This window comes from Xenopus tropicalis, chromosome 2 (genome assembly GCF_000004195.4).
Source record: "Xenopus tropicalis strain Nigerian chromosome 2, UCB_Xtro_10.0, whole genome shotgun sequence".
NCBI classification, from domain to species: Eukaryota; Metazoa; Chordata; class Amphibia; order Anura; family Pipidae; genus Xenopus; species Xenopus tropicalis.
This window is the reverse complement of record NC_030678.2, coordinates 32,895,218-32,918,824: the sequence shown is the minus strand read 5'-3', so window position 1 is coordinate 32,918,824 and position 23,607 is coordinate 32,895,218. Positions and strand designations below refer to the sequence as shown.

The following is a 23,607-nucleotide window of genomic DNA, read 5'->3' as shown; positions in this document are numbered from 1 at the left end:
GACTTAGTACTGCCGGTAATGTCGGACTCCAGTGTGAGAACCTGACGTGCTTCAGGCTAGCCGGCAAGTCACATCACTGCACACAAATCTTCCTTCTTGGCAGGTAAGATTATCATTTGCATTTAAACTAAAGATATATCATCTTGTGATCATATGATTTGTACTTAGCTATAATGGGAAATTCTCCTTAGATTAGCATTACTATATAGCAGATGGATATAATGTAAGCATTTATGTTTTATACTTGTTTCTTTCTCTGAAAGTCAATGCTGTCTCATTAAAATATTTACAATTTTAGTTACCATTCCTATTCAGGCCCTTTCCAAAATAAAAACCTATAATATTACAAAATGCAAATGATATCAGAATCAATTGTAGGTTGTCTACATCTTATCATTAAAGGAATGGGTCACTGTAAGTTAACTTTAAGAATCTTTTTACTATCTTAGAAAATGTATTTTTACTAGCAATTGTGCAATTGGTTTTCATTATTTACTTATTTATTTATTTTTAGTTTTCAAATTATTTGCCCTCCTCTTCTGACTCGTTCCAGCTTTCAGATGGAAGTCACTGACCCCAGCAGCCATTGTTAAGATGGCCATAAACGGGCCGATTGTAGCTGCCGATATCGGTCCCTTGGACCGATTCAGCAGCTTATCAGCCCACGTAGGGGCAGGAACGAGGGGCAGGCCCGACCGGTCTGAAAATGGCCAGGTATCGGTTGGGCAGGTTAAAAGATTTAGTCGGATCGGGGACTGCATCGGCTCGTTGATGCGGTCCCCGAGCCGACTGCCCCATTGCCGCCATTATAACCCATAGTGAAGCCAGTTGCTCCCCATGTTTTCTGGCAAGCAGGATAGCTTGTAAAGCTACTTGTTTCTTCCCAATAAATTTCTGGGCAGTTTTGGTCAAATGTAACTCAGTCAGCAACAATCTCTCAACGTGGCACTTATATAGTTTGTAAGCATGTGGAAGGATTTTCTTTCCATATACTTCATATCCCTTAAATGCTTAGAATTTCCTTTATTTTGGTAGATAATTGTGTGTATATTATCTGTTCTTAACAATACAGCTTTCCTGAGAAAAGTTATTTGTTTATCCTGATAGCAGTAATTGCTTGTAAAGTCAGATTCACTGGGGGGGATTTGTAAAGAATCCAGTAGTAAATAAAATTTAATATGTTTAATTTTTAGGTTTTATGTTCCCCGGTATCCCTTGCTTCCTTTGTGGTGGTGCATTCAATGTTATAGTAGTAACTTTCCTTCCTTTAGTTGTGTGTAGAGAGCTTTTAAAGCAAGCATACCATTTTTACCAGTGCAGGGTATTATAACATTATATTTATATGGATAGAAAACCTGCTTAAATGAAGTAATGTGGACACGCAATGTGCCTTTCAGCTGTTGCTATGTCCTACATCAGTTACTGTGCAGCTTGACACATGGGAGTGGCAGTTGCTCAGCATCTGCTTATCACTAGCACCAGCTCACCACAATAGAACCTGGTGACACGAACAGTGCCACGCAGATATAAACAGTCTGAGCCGTGCAACTAGGTGCCAGTGCCGTCTCAGTGCATTAAAGGGGCGTTAACTTTACGTTAACTCTTAATATGTCATAGAATGTCCTATTCCTAACAATTTTGCAATTGGTCTTTATTGTATTTAAAAAGTTTTTTAATTTCATACCTGCCTCTTTTATATTTTTTCAGCTATCAAATGGCGGTCACTGACCCCGGCTTACAATGTTATTATTTTTACATTTTCGTCCTTATTTATCTTTTCAGTCCCTCTTCAATTCATACTGCATACCATCTCATTCAAACCACTGTCAAGATTCTAGCAACCAGATATAATCACAAATAACGAAAAATGAAATAAAACTGCATATTGTCTCAGAATATCATTGTCTACATCAGGGGCCCCAACCTTTTATACTTGTGAGCCACATTCAAATGGAAAAAGTATAGTGGAGCAACACAAGCACGAAAGGTTTTTATGCAACCAAAACTTGCCTCTAAAGCAGAAATTCAAAAATAAGCACCAGCTTTGGGGGCACTGGGAGCAACATCCAAAAACAAGCCACTGGTTGGGGATCACTGGTCTACATTATACTAAAGGTTAATTTAAAGGTCAACAACCCCTTTTGACTTCTATGTATAGGGTATATCTCTGTCATTCATGTAGTCTAGTGCTGTGCTGCTCATATGGTGGCCATACACACACACACAGATAATATCTTCATATGATTATCATTGAGTGTATGGTGGCCTGCCAATCAAGACCGGCATCCATGTAATATGGATATAAAGTTGGGTCACGAATCAGGCAGATTTAAAAATGTTTTCTGTCGATGCACCAATTAGGCCACTAAAGGGGCACAGCGCAGTTAATTTACAAATATAAAGTTTTGGTTTAATTGAATGATCTAGTGTCATGACTTGCATGAGAAACAGATCATGTTTTAGTTTGTATTTAAAATTCTTAAGGGTTCACCAGCTTTGAAGTGCTAGTGTAATTGTCTGACTGTTAGAAAGTGCTAATCTATGTTTCTAAACAATGATCACCTGTCAAGAAACTGACAGTCCTGTGATTGCCAATTAGAGTAAATGGAGGGCTGTTTTGTGTGTTTTGCATGCCACTCGTGGCGTAACAGAATGCTCAGGCAAACAGTGTGTTGCACTGCCCCAAAGCAGAGATATTCTTGTCCTTTGCATATGGGGAAAAGTAAGTTGCAGAGTTCTCTTTCTCAAGCTTTGACTACTCAACACCTTGCTTTTAGACTAATGCCTAGCATTGAATACTCTCGGGTGCAGGCACATGTAGCCGATATCTGCCAAAAATGCAGTCTTGCATATCGGCTACATGTGCCTGCACCGAGCGCTATTGGGTGCAGGGACAGGTCGGAGGATTCTTAAGCATATGTAGCATATTCTCGGCAAGTGGTTTTTGGCTTGCCAAAATACGCTACGTGTGGCATTAGCCTTAATTTAATTAGCCTCATTAGTTTAAATGAATCTCTTATTGTAAGTACTCCACAATAACAAATTCCTTGCAATTAACTTTGCGTTTAGTGTACTGTGTAGCCGCAGCATTACCTAATTAATTTACTCTTATTAACTGCATAGGCTTTTATTGCTACCTCGCTAGAGTAAGGAACCTGCCACACCATAGAAGGAAGCTGTAATTTAGTTCCTTGCATTGAGAGACATTATGGCCAGTTACCCAAGTACAGTGCCTGTTCATTCTCAGCGGTGACGCAACCTTTCTCTTTTCATGGTTCAAATATCTTGGCCATGTACACCTCTCAAGATGCATTATTGCGGTCTTGGTCTGACCAATGGAGAAATGCATTATGGGAGTTATTTAAAAATTTTACTCACCAATATTTTAAAACGTATTGCGTTTCAACAGATAAACCTGTACAAATTGAGACGGTCATAGAGCACTGTTGAATTGAATGGAGCTATGTCTTTTTTAATAACATATGATCTTTAATCATTTTTTAATTCTTTTCCTCTCCCTTCTGCTTGTTTCCAGCTTTTAAATGGAGGTCACTGATCCTAGCAACCAAAAACTATTGCCCTGTGAGGCTACAATATTACTGCTATTGTTACTGTTTATTACTTATTCTTTTAATGCAGGCCTGGTCTCTTGGGTAAATAAGCCCCTGACAACCAGATAGTTGCTCAAATGCCAAACCAGAGACCTGCTGAACAAAAACCATAAAAAACAAAGACTAATTTGAAATTGTCTCAGAATATTAAAGTCTACATCATAGTAAAAGTTAATTTTAAGATGAACTACCCTTTAGCTGCTCTAGAAAAATTCCTGCCAGTTCTGCTGGATGATGATATCCCTGAGTGCCATCATTATAGTGTCAGTATGCAAGTTGAATTGAGAGCCAACAGAGATTTTGCGCAAATCGCCCCGCCGTGTCTGCCATCCCGCCGGCAACTTACATGTTCGCCGGTGCGAAAAAATACCTGTAAAAAACTTGGCTTCTGGTCATTTCAACAAAGGCGATATGGCAACGCAGGGAAAGTTTCAGGGGAAGCGTTCACTATGCGGTGATCGACTGATCGAGTCTAGCCTTCCTTCTGTATAGGAAGGAGTCAGGCTAGACTGGATCAATCACCACATACTGTATATACTCGAGTATAAGCCTAGTTTTTCAGCACCCAAAATGTGCTGAAAAAGTGACCCTCGGCTTATACTCGAGTCGGGTGCCATGGGTCCCTCCAGACTAGCACCTTCTGTCCTTTGTGTGCAAATTAGGCCACCCGCAACCAGACCCTACCCTAGCTGCCAGTTTGCCAATGCGCAATGAGCGTTGGGTAGTACTCATTGTTTTGTTCTCCGCTTACAGAGCTAGTTTACTGTATTTCTTTGAAATAAATATTTAAAAACATATGCCCCACTTATACCTCAATTAATGTAATTTTATTGGTATTTATTTTGATTATTGAAACTTAGCAGTAGCTGCTGCATTTCCCACCATAGGCTTATACTCGAGTCAATACGTTTTTCCAGTTTTCTTTGGTAAAATTAGGTACCTCGGCTTATATGCGGATCGGCTTATACTCGAGTATATACAGTAGTTAAACTTCACCCAATACTTTCTCCTGCATGGCCATATCGGCTTTGTTGAATGACCGGAAGCCAAGTTTAACAGGTATTTTCTTCTAAAACATTATAAATAACAGTTTTCAGGATAGGGCAATTATTGGGGGAGGGTAGAATAGATTTTTTAGTTAAAAATTTTTAGCGTTACTTTTCCTTTAATCCCAGTCTCCAGCCAATGCATAAAAGGGCCACTTGAACCCTGAACCGGGATGTAATTTTTATGAACCAATTCACGTACCTCCTACACAGCAAAGGTTGTGAAGCTATAGCTATAATTGGGAGTGTGGTAATAATCAGTCTTCGGATGCATTTCTCTGGTACTAAATGCTGATACAGCAAAGCAGAATAAGAGGCAACAGAAGGGACACAGCCAGCCTCTTACCCATGTGCCTTGTGTGATACCTTCCCATTTTCTCCTCTACTTTGTTCTCTATTTTTATCTCTTTCTTTCCTTCCCCTTTACCCTTTGCTTTAGTCACCCTTCTCTTAGTATATGTGGTTTTTTTTTCCTATTTTCCTCTAGTCATTTCATAACCATAATTTTTACACTTCTGCTATTTTACACCTTCCTGATTCTTTTCCATCACTTATATTATTCTGTTTTTCTGATTTATTCTGTTATTGCATTCTATTTACCAGTTCTCTGTTTACAGATTTGCTCAATCACTACAGCAATATAAGGGGTTGTGTTCAACTTTAAATTTAAACTTTTAGTAAGATATAGACATTGATTTTCAGACTTTTAGCAGCTATATGGTTGCTAGGGTCTTTTTTACCTTAGAAACCAGGCAGTGAGAATGAATGACAGACTGGAATATGAATAGGAGAGTGTCGAAATATAAAGAAAAGGAATACAATGTAACAAAACAAAAAAATTAAACTGAGAGCGCAGTAGTTTTTGGCTGCCAGGGTCAGTGACCCCCATTTGAAAGCTGGAAAGATGTAGAGGATGAAGAGGGAGGCAAATAATTCAAAAACTAATAATAACAATAATGAAGACCAAGTTGCCAGAAATAGGGCATTTTATAACATACTAAAACTTAAAAATCAACCACCCCATTTAATACATACAGAATTAAATATCAACTTTTTAAGCTGGCAGATAAACATATATGAAGTTCTGGAATTGTAAGGCTGTTGTACAGCAGCAGAGAATGAATGTAGTTAAAATCTGTAGATGCGTTTCCAGAACAGAAAAACACTTCTAGAGCATTCTATTTCACTGTACACAGCGTTAGAGCCAGTAAGAACACGTATCAGAATGGTGCAATACATTCTTGTGCAATTGTTTCCTGGGGTTTAGTAGCTGGCCATTAAGTAGTGCTGTTGTTTTTTTGGAAAGAGCAATTAACTTGGCAATAAACCCAGAAGAGTCATGATACAATCAGGGATTCTTATCCCGCTCCCAGTGATAACCTAACAACTTTGCACATTATATCATTTAGCAAAAGGTAGTGGCACACAGGGGGGATTTCAAGTGCTTTTATGCCCAAGCATTTCTAGCTCTCAGAATTGCCCTCTCCATATTCATTCCTATGCGAATCAATTACACCCACAGGATAGATGATTACATACAGGTATGAGGTCTTTCCTTAATTTGGATCACCATACCTTAAGTCTACTTTACATTACATTAACATTAACATTTATTTATAAAGCGCCAACATATTCCGCAGCGCTGTACAATAAGTGGGTTACATACATTGGACATACAGAGTAACATATAAAGCAATCAATAACCGATACAAGAGGTGAAGAGGGCCCTGCCCAAAAGAGCTTACAATCTACAAGGAGAAAGGGTTGAGACACAAGGTGTGGGACATAAAAATCATTGAAACATTAAAAAAGCCCAATAGGATTGTTTTAATTATATCTTTGTTACCATCAAGCACAAGGTACGGTTTTATTTTTACAGGGAAAAAGCAAATCATTTGTAAAAATGTATTGATTATGACGGAGACTATGGGGGATGGTCTGACCGTAATTCAGAATTTTCTGGGTAACGGGTTTCCGGATCCCATACCTGTATTGTCAATATACCTTAGGAATGAAACAGAGATCATGATAAAGCTTTGCATTAAATATTCTGTTCCCTTTCAGGCACATGATGCACGCACTAGTGAAGTGGTTGCCATCAAGAAAATGTCCTATAGTGGGAAGCAGTCCAATGAGGTACGTACCCTTTATTCTTTGCTCATATAGGTAATGATGAGTATAGAAAAGAAAATGTAACTGTAAAAACATATTGCCATTATACAGGAGCATGTACGAAAACTGTGTGTAAAACCATAGGTGAACAAAGTAGGGCGGATAAGAGAGAGAGAGAAGGATAGTAAAGACTCATACATGCACAAGTCGCGTACACGTACTTATTTCTCTAAAGCGATGTGGAAACGGGTCTGCACAATATGAAATACCAGGAAATATAATAGATATCTGCATTAAGCAAGTTGCAGCCAAGGATATATTTTTGGTTGATCCTGCCTTTGATTGGGTTTGTTGTTTAATTAATAGCTTTGCTCAGTCACAATGCTGCCTGGGTAATAGTGGCTGTGAGTGATGTAGTAAACTTGTATAAATGTATAATGTTTTGATATCAAATTGAATTATATAAATGCCAATTGTTTATAAGGCTTTTTTTAATTTCTGTATCCCTGACTTATCCCTTTGGTTTACATCTTTAGGTGTTTGTTATTGCACCTGAAACGCAAATGAGAGGTCCCCAAAAGTTCCATCTCTGTGCTGCCCCTAAAATTGTGGGCAAACATAAATGCACAGTATTCAACAATGGGCATAAATCATCATTTGAATAAAAGATTTATGATAGATTGTGGCTGGTGTAATTACTCTGGATTTCTGGGAAGCAAAATGGTGCATTTGGGCAGAAACATGGCAATTTGCCCCAAGTTTTTACATTTTCCACCTGCTTTATCAATGCGATATTATTCTAGCCCTGCCCAATGGTAATAAAAGTCAAACCATAAGGTCATTAAATCTTACTGGCAGCACCAAGGGAAATTTTCAGGTCAATCTGAACCATTCATTTCATGTTACATGGAGCTGTGCTTTTGTCTGTTTGCTATAATAATATTTCTTCTGCAACTGTCCAATGAACATCAAATTTTGGGGTTTAACTTTTTCAGTTAATATATTACGAAAAGCTTATTATATATCCATAGATCCTAGTTCATGTGTCACTGTTACTATTTTTCGAACTCCAGTATTTCCACCACCCACCTAGGGCAAGAAGATAAACACACTTCATTGAATATATGAGGAAGTAAACCACAAAAAGTTCAGGGCACATTCCAACAATCAGTATAAGAGGGGGTAGAACATGTTACTGTATAACTTGGTGTCAGTTAGTTGGAATGCAAAAAAAGGGCACATAATACAGTGGTCAGATTTATATGGAAAAAGTTTTAGTTTAGTATGTTCCTGTTTTTACTATTACTCTAAAGATATTTATTCAAGCACAGATTCCTTTGGTGCTAAATTTTACCTGTTTACCAGGTTGAGTCATGAGGTTAAGGTAAGTTGTAAGAATGTAATTAGGGCTTGTACCTTAACCAGGTGCTGGTAACTGTATACTATGAACTTCTTGTGGGTAAGACTATGAACTCTATCTTGTGGGTAAGACAGAGGAGTGCAGATAATATATTTATATTTATAAATATTGTCTGTTCTTAAAAAAGGTTTGCTTTATAACTCTGAAGGACAGCATAAATCTTTGACTTGTTTACCCATATTATTCATTCCTTTTGGGGTTTAGGTGTCCCCCAAAAGAGGACAAGTAACACCAATAATAAATATAATTAATATTAATATGGCCTGTCATATTATACATTGTTTCCCCATAACAGTCATCTGAAAGGCGGGTCTTTTTTATTTCTGTTAAGCTGCCCATACACGGGCAGATCTGCTCGCTTGGCGATGTCGCCAAGCAAGTGGATCTTCTCCCGATATCCCCACCTACGGGTGGGCGATATCAGGTAACATGTAGGCGAATTCGATCGTTTGAATTTTCTAACCTGGCCGATCGATATCTGGCCAATTTCAGGCCAGATATCGGTCGGCCAGGCCCCTTGTTTCTGCCCCTACACGGGCCGATTAACTGCCGAATTGGTCCAAAGGACCGAAATGGGCAGCTACAATCGGCCCGTGTATGGGGAGCATTACTTCACATATGGGGTGGATGCAGGACACATTGGCATTTTGGAGAGTGCCATAGGCCTAAACCCTGAGTGATGGTACAGGTATGGGATCCCTAATCCGGAAACCCATAATCCAGAAAGTTCCGAATTACGGAAAGCCCATGTCCCATAGACTCCATTTTAATCACATAATTAAGAATTTTAAAACTGATTTCCTTTTTCTCTGTAGTAATAAAATGGTACCTTGTAATTAATCCCAACTAAAATATAAATAATCATTATTGGATACAAAACAATCCTGTTGGGTTTAATTAACGTTTTATTGATTTTTTTAGTAGACTTACGGTATATAGATCCAAATTACTGAAAGACCCCTTATCCAGAATACCCTTGGTCCCGAGCATTCTGGATAATGGGTCCTATACCTGTACAATGTGAGGGTAGAATAGAGATCAGAAATGCAGGCCTGGACCTGGAACATGTGTTGTATATAGCTGCTGTACATGAGTAAGTATACAACTGACAAATAGCACAGCAATATAAAAAGTTCTCCCTCACTTTAGGGTAGTGTACACAGGTATTTTAGTTATGTTTTTGTTAGGTGAAATACTAAAATAGATATCTAGCTATTCATTATAATCGGTTCTGACAGAGTTTTGCTTGATACCAACTATCCAAATGAAAGATTCTGTAAAGTAAGACAATTTACATTAACATGTATACAGGTAGTTTCCTTTACCATTAAATAGGGTTTCTATTTCCATTGATTAGCAGGGATCAGACCACCAGAGATTAATGGTATATAGAAGTACAGCAAGCAGAACTGACCCATGAATCTCACTTGAAAATGCACCCTTGAGTGTTATTGGGTAACAAACTCAGGCCGAAGGCTTTTAGTGGCACTTAGAATTGGTATGATTGTAAAGCATTAATTATTTTTTTTTTTCAATCTGCTTGCTGCTTATGTGACTTGAATGTTTGTTTAATCACTGTGTTTTTTACAGTACAAAATTCTTCAAAAGTCTTTTTTTTCCCCCACCTCTCATTTTTTATATTTATATATTTTCGATAGAAATGGCAGGATATCATCAAAGAAGTGAAGTTTCTGCAAAGAATAAAACACCCCAACAGTATAGAGTACAAAGGCTGCTATTTAAGGGAGCACACAGCATGGGTAAGCGGCATTTCATCTTATTGCTGAGTATTCGTATGACTTCTGGATCTCTATGTTCTTTATATGTTTGATATCCACATGTGATTTGCATGTGATCCATGCTTCTATAAATGAGTAAATTTACCTCTATCTAACACACATAATAAAGGTATATAAATTATATGTAAAATATTGATAAGACCCCTCACCCCATTCAATATGACATATACAGTGTGTTAATAAAGTATTTACATTCTTTTCTCTCCAGCTGGTCATGGAGTATTGCCTAGGATCTGCATCAGACTTACTAGAAGGTAATGTGTGTTTTATGTATTAGAGTAGTCAAAACTTTGTTGTTTTTTTTTTTTCTTTTAAAGCACATATTTCATGGTACATAAATGTACCTTTTTGTGTTTTTTTGTTGCAGTACATAAAAAGCCATTGCAAGAAATAGAAATAGCAGCGATCACCCATGGGGCATTACAGGGATTAGCTTATTTGCATTCTCATAATTTGATCCATAGGTAAGTGCATAATAGCTCATAATGTTATGCATAAGGAAATACAGATGGATGTAGGTAGTGTTATAGGAAACAGTGAATAGGCATGTTGTTAAATGTTATGCTTTGATATTCATTGGTATATGAACAAGGCTATTTGAATAGGAGGCTACACGGATAAAAAAATGTTTTTTCCCTAGACTTGGTTTAGATTGTCAGTACAGTATATATAATGGTGTTACATGCTTTGTGAATTTGTGTCTTGTAGTCGATAATCATATTTTCCTTAGAAATGATCATGAAGAAACCTTTCCCCACTGTAGTAATCCTGTTTTCTTTCAGAGATATCAAGGCAGGAAATATTCTTCTCACAGAGCCGGGTCAGGTGAAACTGGCTGACTTTGGGTCCGCTTCGATAGTATCTCCTGCCAATTCATTTGTGGGGACTCCATATTGGTAAGAAAATGGATATGAGGCTTGTATTTCTGTAGTGCAGATAGTGCTAACCTTTGTAATGCACAAAATAACCTTTTGAACTAAAACTAACATTCAGATTGAAATTCGGTCCCCCAAGGATATTGTCACATACACAATTCATACATAGATTTTATTGTTATCTGACCCAAAATTTCTAACTTGTCCGATTGACTTATATATAGGGAAAGTTGTGCTCAACCACTACATTTTAAACCATTTGGGGGTGCAATGAGCTTGTGACCACAAATACATAGAAACAACAACAAGAGATCCTCTGCACTCACCCATTATCTATCTATATATATATCTATCTATCTATCTATCTATCTATATATATATATATATATATATATATATATATATATATATGACATTAAGACATTCTGTGCATTAAGCTACTAAGAAATGCCCTTCCCTTTAAGCAAAACAGGGATTATTTGTCCATATATTATATTATATTATATATATATATATGTGTATATAATAGCTAGAGGGGCAACCTATTTGTTGCCTATGTAGCAAATCTAACAAATTTCTAAAGAAATTGCTGGATTCATGCTGCAGGGGGAGAGGCTAGCCCTCTCCAATCTGATCGCCCCATGCATAGTAGTTTGTGTACATTTGCCATCCGATTAGAGAGAGGGCCAGTGTAGTCTGCTGAGCTTGCTATTAGCAGTCTAAACATGCAAATCTTTTAAAGACCACTAAAATTACAAAAGTTATGTAAACTGCAAAAGTTCAAAGAAGCACTTAATTTACATCATTTCATTTTTTGGGCGTTGATCCCCTTTAAACTGCACCATTGTGACCCACTGAAGTGTGCTTCAGCCGAGAGCAGCAGTACAGCTGCTACCAGTAATTTCTGCTGATGCTTACATGGAGAAAAGCAATGTATGAGACAATAAGCGGTAGTGTGTAAATAAGGGTATTATCCTGTAGCTGCAGTTTACAGAAAAACTGTATTCTATTTCCTTGTCCATATTTCATTTGTTTACTAAGGTTATTGCTTCCTGCCTGTTTATTTTAGGATGGCCCCTGAAGTAATTTTAGCCATGGATGAAGGGCAGTATGATGGAAAGGTGGATGTCTGGTCTCTTGGGATCACTTGTATCGAGTTAGGTAAATCCACAAGCCTTTATTTACCCTACAGTATTATACAAATATGTATTTATATCCTTTATATTACATAAAAATATGCATAGCTCTGCATATACAGTAGTGCTAGGTAAATGTATACATACAAATTAAAAATGTATAGTAAATTTATATATATTCTGTCTCCATTTAATACATTACTTTCCAGCCCCAGTAACGTGTGTGTATATAATATACAGGTGTGGGAAACATTATCTGGAAACCTGTTATCCAGAATGCTCTGGATGAATTCCGAGAAGGCCATCTCCCATAGAGTTCATTTCCATTAAATAATTCTAATTTCTAAACATAATTTACTTTTCCTCTGTAATAATAAAACAGTTCCTTGTACTTGATCCCAACTAAGATATAATAATCCTTATTGGAGGCAGAACAATCTTATTAAGGCTAATTAATTAAAACGGAAAACTATACCCCCAGAATGAATACTTAACCAACAGATAGTTTATATTATGTTAAGTGACCTATTAAAGAATCTTGCCAAAAGGAATATTGCCCTTTTACATCCTTTTCCTTGATCCGCTATTTAGCGATGGTCTGTGCGCTCCCTTAAAGATCAGCTGACCAGAAATAATGCAACAACTGTAACAGGAAGAAGTGTGGAAGCCAAAGACAGAACTCTGCCCATTAATTGGCTGGTGTGGCCTAGCATGTATGTGTGTCTTGGCTTGTTTGTGTGCACTGTGATCCCAGGAGGCGGCCCTCTTAAATGACAATTTATTATTTAGGATTACCCAATAGCACATACTACTAAAAAGTATATTTTTATGAAAATGGTTTATTTAGATGAAGCAGGGTTTTACATATGAGCTTGTTTATGCAATATATTTTTATAGAATCCTACATTGTTTTGGGAAAATCCTTGGTACAATCCCGGAACCATTAATAACAAATTATTTGGGTACATATGAGGAGGGATTAATTGTCAATAAATAGCACTGCACTGCACAGTTCACAAAAATGCCTTTATTTGGGAAAAAAAATTATAATTGGTTCAAAGTTTTAGTCACAATCACTAACGTTCCTCAGGGACAGCTTACGTATGTGATAAATCTATTTCAGTGAAATTAAAATGAAAATGATTTTTTTACTCCATAGCTGAAAGGAAACCCCCTTTGTTTAACATGAATGCAATGAGTGCCTTATACCACATAGCTCAGAATGAGTCCCCCACGCTTCAGTCTAATGAATGGTAAGTGTTCTGATTGGTTGCCATGTTGTTTTGTTTTTTTGCTTAGAAAAAAGTTTAAATGAGGAAATGGAAATATTTATCTGTGAAATTGATACACAGTATGAGTTTATATACAGTACATCCCAATGTTAAGCAACCTGCAAACTGCTACAGATAAATTACCAGCACCAGTGGCACTGCTGAAATGAGTAGTTTAGCTGAAAATAGAGTTTCACCTTTCGCCCAGTTATTGGAAGGGCTGTCCGGGTCAAAACCTCCTCCCCAATTCGCCAATTGATGCATCATATTCCCGCCTCCATGCCATCACTGGAGAGTTGCTGAATAGAAACCTAAATAATTAAAAAAACAGTAATAATAATAAATGAAGACCAATTGCAGATTGTTTCAGAATAGCACTCTCTGCAAAATACTAAAAGTTAAAGGTGAACATACCATAGCCATTCCTGGTTACAATCCAGCAGATGTGCATTGCAGTCTTTAGATTTCATCTACCAGAAACATGAATGAAATATTAATAATGGTGCATACCTTATTGATGCATGTGGTGTGCATAGCAAAGTGCTTCAAAGGGTATGGCCAAAGTGTACCAGATACTTTTGCTTTCACATTGTTTCCGTCATTTATAAATATTATCATCTCATCTTATTCTTACAGTGTCCTCATATTGTACCAATAAGTCTACCCCTTGTTACCTGGGAAGGCCATATATAGTTAAGGATATATATCGCCTCTTTACATCATATTACCAGTGTTGTATGCATTGGAGGACCCACCCTCTCTTTGATGCCCACTGCATTACATCTTTTAAAGCAAAGGCACATGGCTAATTTGTTGTTGTGTTACTGCAGCTATGTGTGCTAGCCATGACAATAGAGCAAAGAGAAGCCAAGTGCCAGCTGCCCGGTACAGGGTGACATCAGCCATTGTCCCTCTATGACCTCTTCTATCTGTATGTGGCATTCGGCTCTGCTGCTGTTCTCTGTGTGCCTGTAAACTGATATTCCACGAGTGCACATGAGTTTAATATTGACAGGCAGAGGCAACTACATTGATGGCAACTTTGAAAACACTTCATTGGATTCTCATTATTGTGGATTTCAGCTTCTGTATTGAATGCAATATTGCCCTCTATACAATACATTTTACCTTCGCTATTTAAAGGGGCGGTTAAGGTTAACTTTTAGTATGGCCTATTGATGCCAAGTTTTTAATTGTCTTCATTTTTTTTTTTTTTTTTTTTTTTTTTTTTTTTTACAGTTTTTAAATTATTTGTTTTCCTCTTATGACACTTACCAGCTTTCAAATGGGGATCACTGACCCCAGAAGCCACAAAACTCTTCCTCTGTACAGGTTACAATTTTATTGTTAGTGTTACTTTGTACTACCTAGAGTTCCATTTAGGCCCTCTTCTATTCACTTTTTTTAAACTACTGACTGATTGCTAAGTTAAAATGGACCCTAGCAACCAGAAAGTTGCTGAAATTGCAAACTGGAGAGTTGCTGAACAAAAACTAGACACCAGTCAGGGTATTTGCATAGTGAAACCAGCAAATTGGATGGCATGAGCTGAAATTAGAGAAACATGATAGCTATCTTTTTCCAGTGATCCTCGGAAATGTGTGGCATTTTATTTTCTTTGGTTTTGACAGTTGAGTTGCCACCCAGTAACTAGTGTCCTGCATAGCTGCCGTGTTGATTTGTGGGGTTGTGGTTAGGGTGCTGCCAGCCAGCCTATCCTTTTTTTCTTGGAAGAATGACTCTCTATATAGCTTAGTGTGTCAAAATAGAATCCGAAAATGGCATGTTAACCAAATGCCTCCAGCCTGATTTCACTGTGTGGTTCATCCACATTTAGAAATGAAAACCTTGCTAAACAGAGTAAGCTTTCTCTCTTCTCAGTGCTCTCCACTAAATACATGTTATTAAAAATAATAAGAGTATATAGCGATACTGTAATAACTGCAGTACTTGCCTTCTTCCCATTCTGTGGATTCCCACATCTCTGCTGTGTGTATATGGCTATTAATGTTCACCTGCTTGTATTAGGGACATTGCATTGTTACACAGACTGACAAAATCCACTACTGATTCAAATCCTGGGTTTGTTCGGCCAAGAGATCACACTTGTTTACAGATACTTATCCACACAGAGCTTTGCCAGCAATTACATAGCCTTTTTTGATTTTAAGGTCCGTTAACCAAATTCGTTCATAATTGTATAGCTTGATATAAATGTGTTACCAAAACTATAAGAATAATTAAAAATGAAGACCACGAATAAGGCATTTATACTAAAAAATTAATGAAAAGAGGAGCTGCCCATTTACATTTTTTATATTGACTATTAATTTGAACAATGGACCTTTTATTTGTTCACATTTATAGGTCTGATTACTTCCGGAACTTTGTAGATTCGTGTCTCCAGAAAATCCCACAAGACCGACCAACATCAGATGAGCTGCTGAAGGTAAATACTATCATGGGAAAACATGTTTTTTTCAAAACACATCAGTTAATAGATTTTCTCCAGCAGAATCCTGCATTGAAATGTGTTTTTCAAAACACAAACAGATTTGGGATTTTCTTTTATTTACAGACATTACGAGGATAGGCATTGCATCCATCAATTTACCAAAGTACCAGGAAATGCCCCATTTGTAGGCAATTTTTTTTGTGCACTTCCACTTTGTGTTTTCAGTAGAAGTGTGGTTGCATGAATGAGCCACCAAAATACTCCTTTAATATTTCTCAAGCAAAGCTGTCTATGTATGTAACTCACATTGCCTCCTAATGGCTGTGCTGTCAGGATACATAAATTCATAGTTCCATTTGGTGGCTATCCGAGCAGTTCAGTTCATTACTAGAGCATCATTTATTTTTGTTTTAAAGGGACTGAAACACTAGTTGCTCATTTAGACTTTCTCATATCAGAGCATCATTTTGTCTGACAATTTGGCCATTTGCTGCATTTTCTGCTGTTATGAACAGGCAGTAATAATGAAATCTCCACCCATGACCCGCTCACCTCTGGTAAACCTTTTAGTTAACTTTGTTTCAATACTTTCTTTGTTCTTGATATACTATACTTTGCTATCAGGTAAACGGTGCTTTACCTCTTCCTACATTTTTCTCTTAAGGGAGTTGGTAAACACTAGTTGCTCATGGATGTTTTTTTTTTTTTTTTTTTTTAATGTTATGGATATGGGTAGGTTTTCAGGTGAACATTTTCTGCAATTTATGAACTTGGTGGACGCGCACTGTTTCTCTACCAAAACATTGTGATCCAAACAACTAAATAAGTGCTTACCCTTTGTCCTTGCAGCACATGTTTGTCCTACGGGAACGGCCTGAAACAGTATTAATTGACCTGATACAGAGGACGAAGGATGCAGTAAGAGAGCTGGATAATCTACAGTACCGTAAAATGAAGAAGCTGCTTTTCCAGGAGGCTCACAATGGGCCAGCTGTGGAAACACAAGAGGAGGAAGAGGTATACAGTCCCATGGCCTACTGCACCTTAAATAAACAAGAACAGCGTTTGTTCAGTATGCTATAGTGACCCTGGCCAGTGTGAATAAGTGCTGTTAGATTAGACTTATATCCTTAAGAACTGTTACTATAGCATTAAATTTATTAACAACAATAATGCATGACCTTGCAGAATAGTTTCACCTGGCTGATAAATGACTTTATTTATTTGGTGTTCTGGTCATCTTCAGTGGCCACCAACACATTATTTGTCATTAATTGCTCAGTCATGATATTAATATCAGTTTCAATTTCATTAAACATTTGCTGTATGAGCCAAACCAGGAGCAATTTACCATTTTAAATATTATAATTTGCATGGTCCTTATGGCTTACATTTTTTTTTTTTTTTTTTTTTAAGGAACAAGAACATGGAGTTGGTCGAACGGGAACTGTAAACAGCATTGGTAGTAATCAGTCCATTCCTAGCATGTCCATCAGTGCAAGTAGCCAAAGCAGTAGTGTGAATAGTCTTCCAGATGCCTCAGATGACAAGAGTGAGCTGGATATGATGGAGGGAGACCATACTGTGATGTCAAATAGCTCTGTCATTCATTTAAAACCAGTGAGTGCTCATCTCAGCAGCTGAATTTTATCACTGTAATATTTTATTTTGATTGGTGTTTGGTGTTAATATTTATTAAAAATACAGAATCATTTATTCAGCAAGCAGTCTCTTCCCACCTCAAACCCTAAATATGTCTTAGTTTCTAATGTATTTGAGGCTCCTCTCTTACTAGCCTTGTAATTGATGATAAGCCCAAGTAAAGTCATATTGATTAATTTTTCTTCTAATTTCATTTGACATGGTGCTCTAGAAAACAGATTGCTGCAGATAAGATAACCCTCTGTGTTCATTGTATTATATTAGATAAGTGCAACTGACCAATGCATAAGCAGCTGAAATGTGACTGTGTATGAAATAATACTAATAACAAAAACTTGGTGGTTCATCCAGTTTGCATTAATAATCTGTTTTTATTTTTTTAACTCCACTTTACATTTGGGGTGACAATCCCGTTTGCTTTAGGATACAGTTCTACGGTTAATATGTTGATGTTTGACTACAAACTGAGTTACTAAATCTCAAATATTATTACTAACATGTAGTAATGAAGTGCCACCATATTCCGAAGCACTGTACAGTAGAAAAGTGTATATATCAAGCAGATTACATGTAGTACTGCTCAGTATAGAAGGTAGAGAGGGCCCTGCTCATTAGAGCTTATACTCTAAAATGAATCTGTGAATTCCTGTTTAGTTACAATAGGTGTATAGTCAAATTCCATTATTTCATGAAGTTGGGCAAAAATAGTCAGCAAAAGTTTAAACCTATTAGACATAAATTATATCATTATTTATTAATTGGTTTAATTCTTAATATCATTTTTTCCTACTGCTAATCTTAAATACTTTTGTCAGTTAACACTTGAAAATACTTTTTTATGTTAAGGAAGAAGAAAGCTACCCAGAGGAACCAGAGCCTAGAGCGCGACCTTCAGAACCACAGTCTCCTCCCCAGGTTTCCCGTCACAAGTCTCATTATCGAAACCGTGAGCACTTTGCCACCATACGCACAGCCTCGCTGGTAAGTAACTGTAAAGGTGGCCATACACGTAGCAATTCCAATCTTTCCTGTGACTGATGGTCGTTCTTTTCCCCCCACTGACGTTCAGGGCTGAATCGTCAGATGTGGAGATAGAAACAATAGGAATTCTACCTCCCTCTGCCAATTCAGCCTTAAACGTAGATTTTGCTCGGGTGCCTTCAATGGCACCCAATCAAAATCTTTTAACCTGGCCGATCAACGAGACGACCAATATCCGCAGCCTTTGAGATATCGGTCTTCTCATCGATCCACCATACACAAGGTTTCGTAGGATATCAGTGCGTGTATGGCCAGCTTAAGAATAATGCTGGCAGGGCCATACTTCAATAGCCCCTCAGAAATGTCAGACACTCCCAGTGGGCCTGTGTTCTTAGCTTTTTGACGCCCATTGGGTGGTGAGTCCGTGTAACTGTCCATGGGGACCATGTTTAATGCAAAACTACACACTGCCCTTTAACATATTTTCCCTTGAGCCACCATTTAGTGATAGTCTGTATGCTCCCTCGGAGATCACATGACCAGAAATAATGCAGTTCTATCTATAACAGGAGGAAGTGTGGAAGCAAAAGACAGAGTTTTGTCCATTAATTGGCTGATGTGGCCTAGCATGTATGTGTGCCCTTGGTTTGTTTGTGTGCACCTTGAATTGTATGATCCCAGGAGGTGGCTCTTAATTCTTAAAATGGCAATTTTCTATTTAGGATTACCCAATGGCACATACTACTAAAAAAGTTTTATTTAGATGAAGCAGTGTTTTATGGTTTATGTAATATATTGTTCTGGGGTATAGTTTTCCTTTAAATAAGAAATAGCTCATCTAACTATGTCATGACCATGCCCACATTCAGGCTGGGCCACACCTATTCTGTGTATGGGGGTAAAATAAAGTATTGCTTTCCATTAAGTTCATCCAGATATCAATAAAATCCTCAAAATCCAATGTTGGAATGTGGCTGCAATTTAAGTTGTTAATCTTTATAATAAAGTACCCTGACTGGGGTGTATGTTTGTTACTAAGCATGTATTTGGGGTTCTGTGTAGGTGACGAGGCAAATCCAGGAACATGAACAAGATTCAGAACTCCGTGAACAGATGTCTGGCTACAAACGCATGAGGCGGCAACATCAAAAGCAGCTGATGGCGCTGGAGAACAAGCTGAAGGCTGAGATGGATGAGCATCGTCTCCGTCTCGATAAAGACCTTGAAACGCAGCGGAATAACTTTGCAGCAGAAATGGAAAAACTTGTTAAAAAACACCAGGCAGCTATGGAGAAAGAGGTGAGGCACAAAAAAGATCCCAACATTACTTAAGTGCTTTGCATTTTAAACTTAGTCACTCAGAATAAGTGCACATACTTAGCATTATGAGAGGAGCCCCCTTTAGAATACAAACAAACAGGTTTATAGTATCTGTCTGTGCAGGCTAAACTAAAACTTTTTGCTAAGGATAGTGCCATTTGTGGCCCTATTCAGCCACACCCCAGTAGCTTCATGCAATGCCACCAGATGGCATATTGTAATTCAATTGTACATTTAATTGCCTAACCTAATAGGAGGCTTATAGGACGTAATAAGATGCTTGTGACCAGTTTTCAGATTTACTGGACACAGTGATACAATCCATAGCCTTTGTACTGCTATTAGCATTTGGTATGAGTGGGGACAGTGGTGTAAAACTGGAGTAAGAGTATCATTACATGCTCTGTTATTTATTCTTATAGTTAAAGTTAATGGCCAATGAAGAGAAGAAATTCCAGCAACATATTCAGGCACAACAAAAAAAAGAACTGAACAGCTTCCTGGAATCGCAAAAGCGGGAATATAAACTGCGCAAAGAACAGCTAAAAGAGGTAAATTTGCCTTCAGTGTGTTATAGTTCTCATAGCAGACAGGAATATCTCAATAATATTCGATTGCTCCCTCTCAGGTACCCTAGGCTGGAGCAATTTTGTAACAGAAGCACTGGCCTGGGTATCAGGGAAGTGATTACAATCACTGGGGGGTTCATAACATTTGGCATCCCCACAGTGGGTGTATCTTTCCTACTTCGCTACTTCCTCTTAGAAACTTTTCGATTGGTCTTAATTTTTTATGTTGTATAGTTTTTTTAGTTATTTGCTGCCTTCTTCTGACTCTTTCCAGCTTTTGAATGGGGGTCATTGACCCTCCTCTATTCATATTCCTTTCTCTCTCTTCAAACCTCTATCTTCTGCCTGGTTTCTAGGTTAAATTGGGCCCTAGCAACCAAATTGCTGCTGGAGTTCTAAACTAGAGAGCTTCTGAACAAAAAGCTAAATAATTCAAAAATTTTGAATAATAAAAAATTGAGACCAATTTCCAAATTGTCAGAAAAGCATTCTCTATATCATACTAAAAGTTATTGTAAAGGTGAACAGCCCCTTTAAGATGTGTACATGTAGTAATCAGTTTTTCACATTATTTTAGGATAATAACATGCATAAAATCGACAAATACTGTAAATTTTGGTTGTCACCATTTTATTTTAATATTTGGAACCTGTTCTTATGGTGTTTAAACTGTGTGCTACACTTATTGCTTCTTTATTGATAAGGGTTGTCCAGCCTCAGGACATTTATTTGAACTGCAATACCAGTATTGGTTTTGGATAGATGCAGTCACTAGTAATTTATCTAGAATGGGTCTGCAGATTAACCCAAAATGCCCTTAAATACCCACCATATCCAGTAAGGTAGATCATAGCAATCATTACATAACAGCATGTAAGTACACTCTGAATTAGCATACACACATATAACTGTATATTGCTGAATTTCTAAATCTATGGCATCTATTCTGTTTTAAAGGACAAGTTGCCATTTACCCAGTTGCTGATCCTTATTGGCTTACCTTGTCATCTATTCTACCTACAATTTTATTATCCCTCTTTTTATATAATTTGTGTTTTACTTTGGATTATGTTGTTTTCCCCCAATAGGAGCTTAACGAAAACCAGAGTACGCCAAAGAAAGAGAAGCAGGAATGGCTTTCCAAACAGAAGGAAAATTTCCAGCATTTCCAAGCTGAAGAGGAAGCCAATCTTCTGCGTCGTCAGAGACAATATCTAGAGTTGGAGTGCCGTCGCTTTAAGAGACGAATGCTCCTGAGTCGACATAATTTAGAGCAGGACTTGGTCAGAGAGGTATAACGCATATAGCATAGCTTTTAGAAAACCAGTTTTGTTTACAAAAAAACATAAAAATCACCTGTTAACATATTGTATGTGGAAATACCTTTAGGATTATGCATAAACATGGGCAAGGTTTGCTACAATGTTATTGTTTATTCTTACATTTCAATACATATCTTTCTATAAAGGCTTTCTCTTATTCCTATTCCAGTCTCTTGTTTAAACTACTAGGTTGCTAGGGTAACTAAGATCCTAGCAACCAGATAGCTGCTGAACAAAAAGCTAAATAACAGAAAAACCATTAAAAATCAAGACCAGTTGCAAATGATCTCAGAATACCAATGTCTACGTCTAAAAGTTAATTTAAAGGTGAATGTAGTTGACATCCTAGAGACCTTTTTCTGATAATATTCTGTAAATAATTTTTCCTGCTGTTATTTCTTTCTAATTATTTTTTTGTTTTTTAGGAGTTAAACAAAAGGCAAACACAGAAAGACCTGGAACACGCTATGCTTTTGCGGCAGCACGAATCCATGCAGGAACTTGAGTTTCGCCATCTCAACACTATTCAAAGGATGCGATGTGAGCTCATAAAGCTACAGCACCAAACTGAACTCACAAACCAGCTAGAATACAACAAGAGACGGGAGCGGGAGCTAAGGCGCAAGCATGTTATGGAGGTCCGACAACAGCCGAAGAGTTTAAAGGTACCCTTGCTTAATTCTGTGTTAGGAGGAAGTAGGGCTGATGTCCCTGATTGCACTTCAAGGAACAGGGGCACCAGCCCGGGGTAAAAGGTAGGCGATTTAAGTCACTTGGGGGTGCCTAACATTTTGGCACCCCCAAGTGACTTTGCCTTTCCTTCTCCTTTAATGTTTCAGGCACATATACAAATGTTTTTGATCATAATGTCTCTATTTGAGCAAAATGGTTTAATTGCAATGGAATATGCAACTGAGGTTTTAATTGTATATGTGAGTTACATTTTCTAAATATCTTTCTTTTATAGTCCAAAGAGCTGCAGATTAAAAAGCAGTTCCAGGATACGTGCAAGATCCAAACCCGGCAGTATAAAGCTCTACGGAATCACCTCTTAGAAACCACACCAAAGAATGAACACAAGGCAGTGCTGAAAAGGCTGAAAGAGGAGCAGACGCGCAAACTGGCTATACTGGCCGAGCAATACGACCACAGCATTAATGAGATGCTGTCCACACAAGCTGTGAGTTCTAGCCTAGCCTTTTTTAAATGTATATTATCTGTATTGAAGCTGACTTGGGACATGTCACATCAAAGGATGATTCACATGTGAGCAAAATCCAGGAGATTTCCCTTTGACAGCTATGACAATCTGGACAAGTGATCCAATCATTTCTTTCTTGCCCGGGCTGTCATTTCTATCTTCAGTGCACGTTCCAGGCTATAGAGATCTGTTGCTTGGCACAGGCTTTGCAGACAAATGATAAGAGGCGCAAACAGGATCACATCTCTGCTTGTGCTCCCTAGTCCAAAATTTGCAGCACACTTGTTCAGCAAATTCATGAGAAACGTCACCATAGGCGAACTTCGCTGATTTCGCTGCATATTTTTCCATAGTGATTATTTTTTAGTCACATCATTAGTAATATTTTGGGGGTTTTGGGTTAAATGTTGTCATTAATTATCCAATGAAGTATCATTACTCAATTAAGACTAGAAATACTGTATTTTATACGGAATGCAATGTAATGTACCAGCAGCCCTGTAATAGTAATAATGCAGGCAATTAAAGTTGTCCAAAGTAGGTCACCATCTTGGATCTCATATGGCCATCTTTTAAGTGCCTGTGACATTGCACATGCTCAGTGTGCTCCGGGCAGTAGTGGAAAATCTAATTTTAAAGGTCATTGGGAATTGTGCAGTGGAAAGTGAATTTACACCTGTCTGATAGAAACACACACTACAGGGATTATTATAAAATTGTAACACAGAAAGAAAGTTCTTGTTTTCTGAGCTGTCATGTAATGTGAATTTGAATATTTTCTAATGATCCATGCATTTTTACTTTTATATTAATACACTGTATATTGC

At 37.6% G+C, this 23,607-nt stretch overlaps 1 protein-coding gene across 2 annotated transcripts in view; it reads left to right on the top strand.

Annotated features, from left to right (window-relative positions):
* The window catches only part of taok1 (TAO kinase 1), a 63,996-nt gene that overhangs the window by 35,066 nt on the left and 5,323 nt on the right, over positions 1-23,607 (top strand). For both annotated transcript variants that reach the window (XM_012957134.3, NM_001122788.1), the window contains exons 3-18: positions 6,722-6,793; positions 9,848-9,949; positions 10,197-10,242; positions 10,356-10,452; positions 10,771-10,884; positions 11,933-12,024; positions 13,159-13,252; positions 15,638-15,719; positions 16,575-16,742; positions 17,142-17,345; positions 18,234-18,368; positions 19,431-19,667; positions 20,111-20,239; positions 21,346-21,549; positions 22,005-22,244; positions 22,547-22,759. In XM_012957134.3, the coding sequence (XP_012812588.1) occupies positions 6,722-6,793; positions 9,848-9,949; positions 10,197-10,242; positions 10,356-10,452; positions 10,771-10,884; positions 11,933-12,024; positions 13,159-13,252; positions 15,638-15,719; positions 16,575-16,742; positions 17,142-17,345; positions 18,234-18,368; positions 19,431-19,667; positions 20,111-20,239; positions 21,346-21,549; positions 22,005-22,244; positions 22,547-22,759 (2,229 nt within the window). The remainder of the gene's footprint in view (positions 1-6,721; positions 6,794-9,847; positions 9,950-10,196; positions 10,243-10,355; positions 10,453-10,770; positions 10,885-11,932; positions 12,025-13,158; positions 13,253-15,637; positions 15,720-16,574; positions 16,743-17,141; positions 17,346-18,233; positions 18,369-19,430; positions 19,668-20,110; positions 20,240-21,345; positions 21,550-22,004; positions 22,245-22,546; positions 22,760-23,607) is intronic.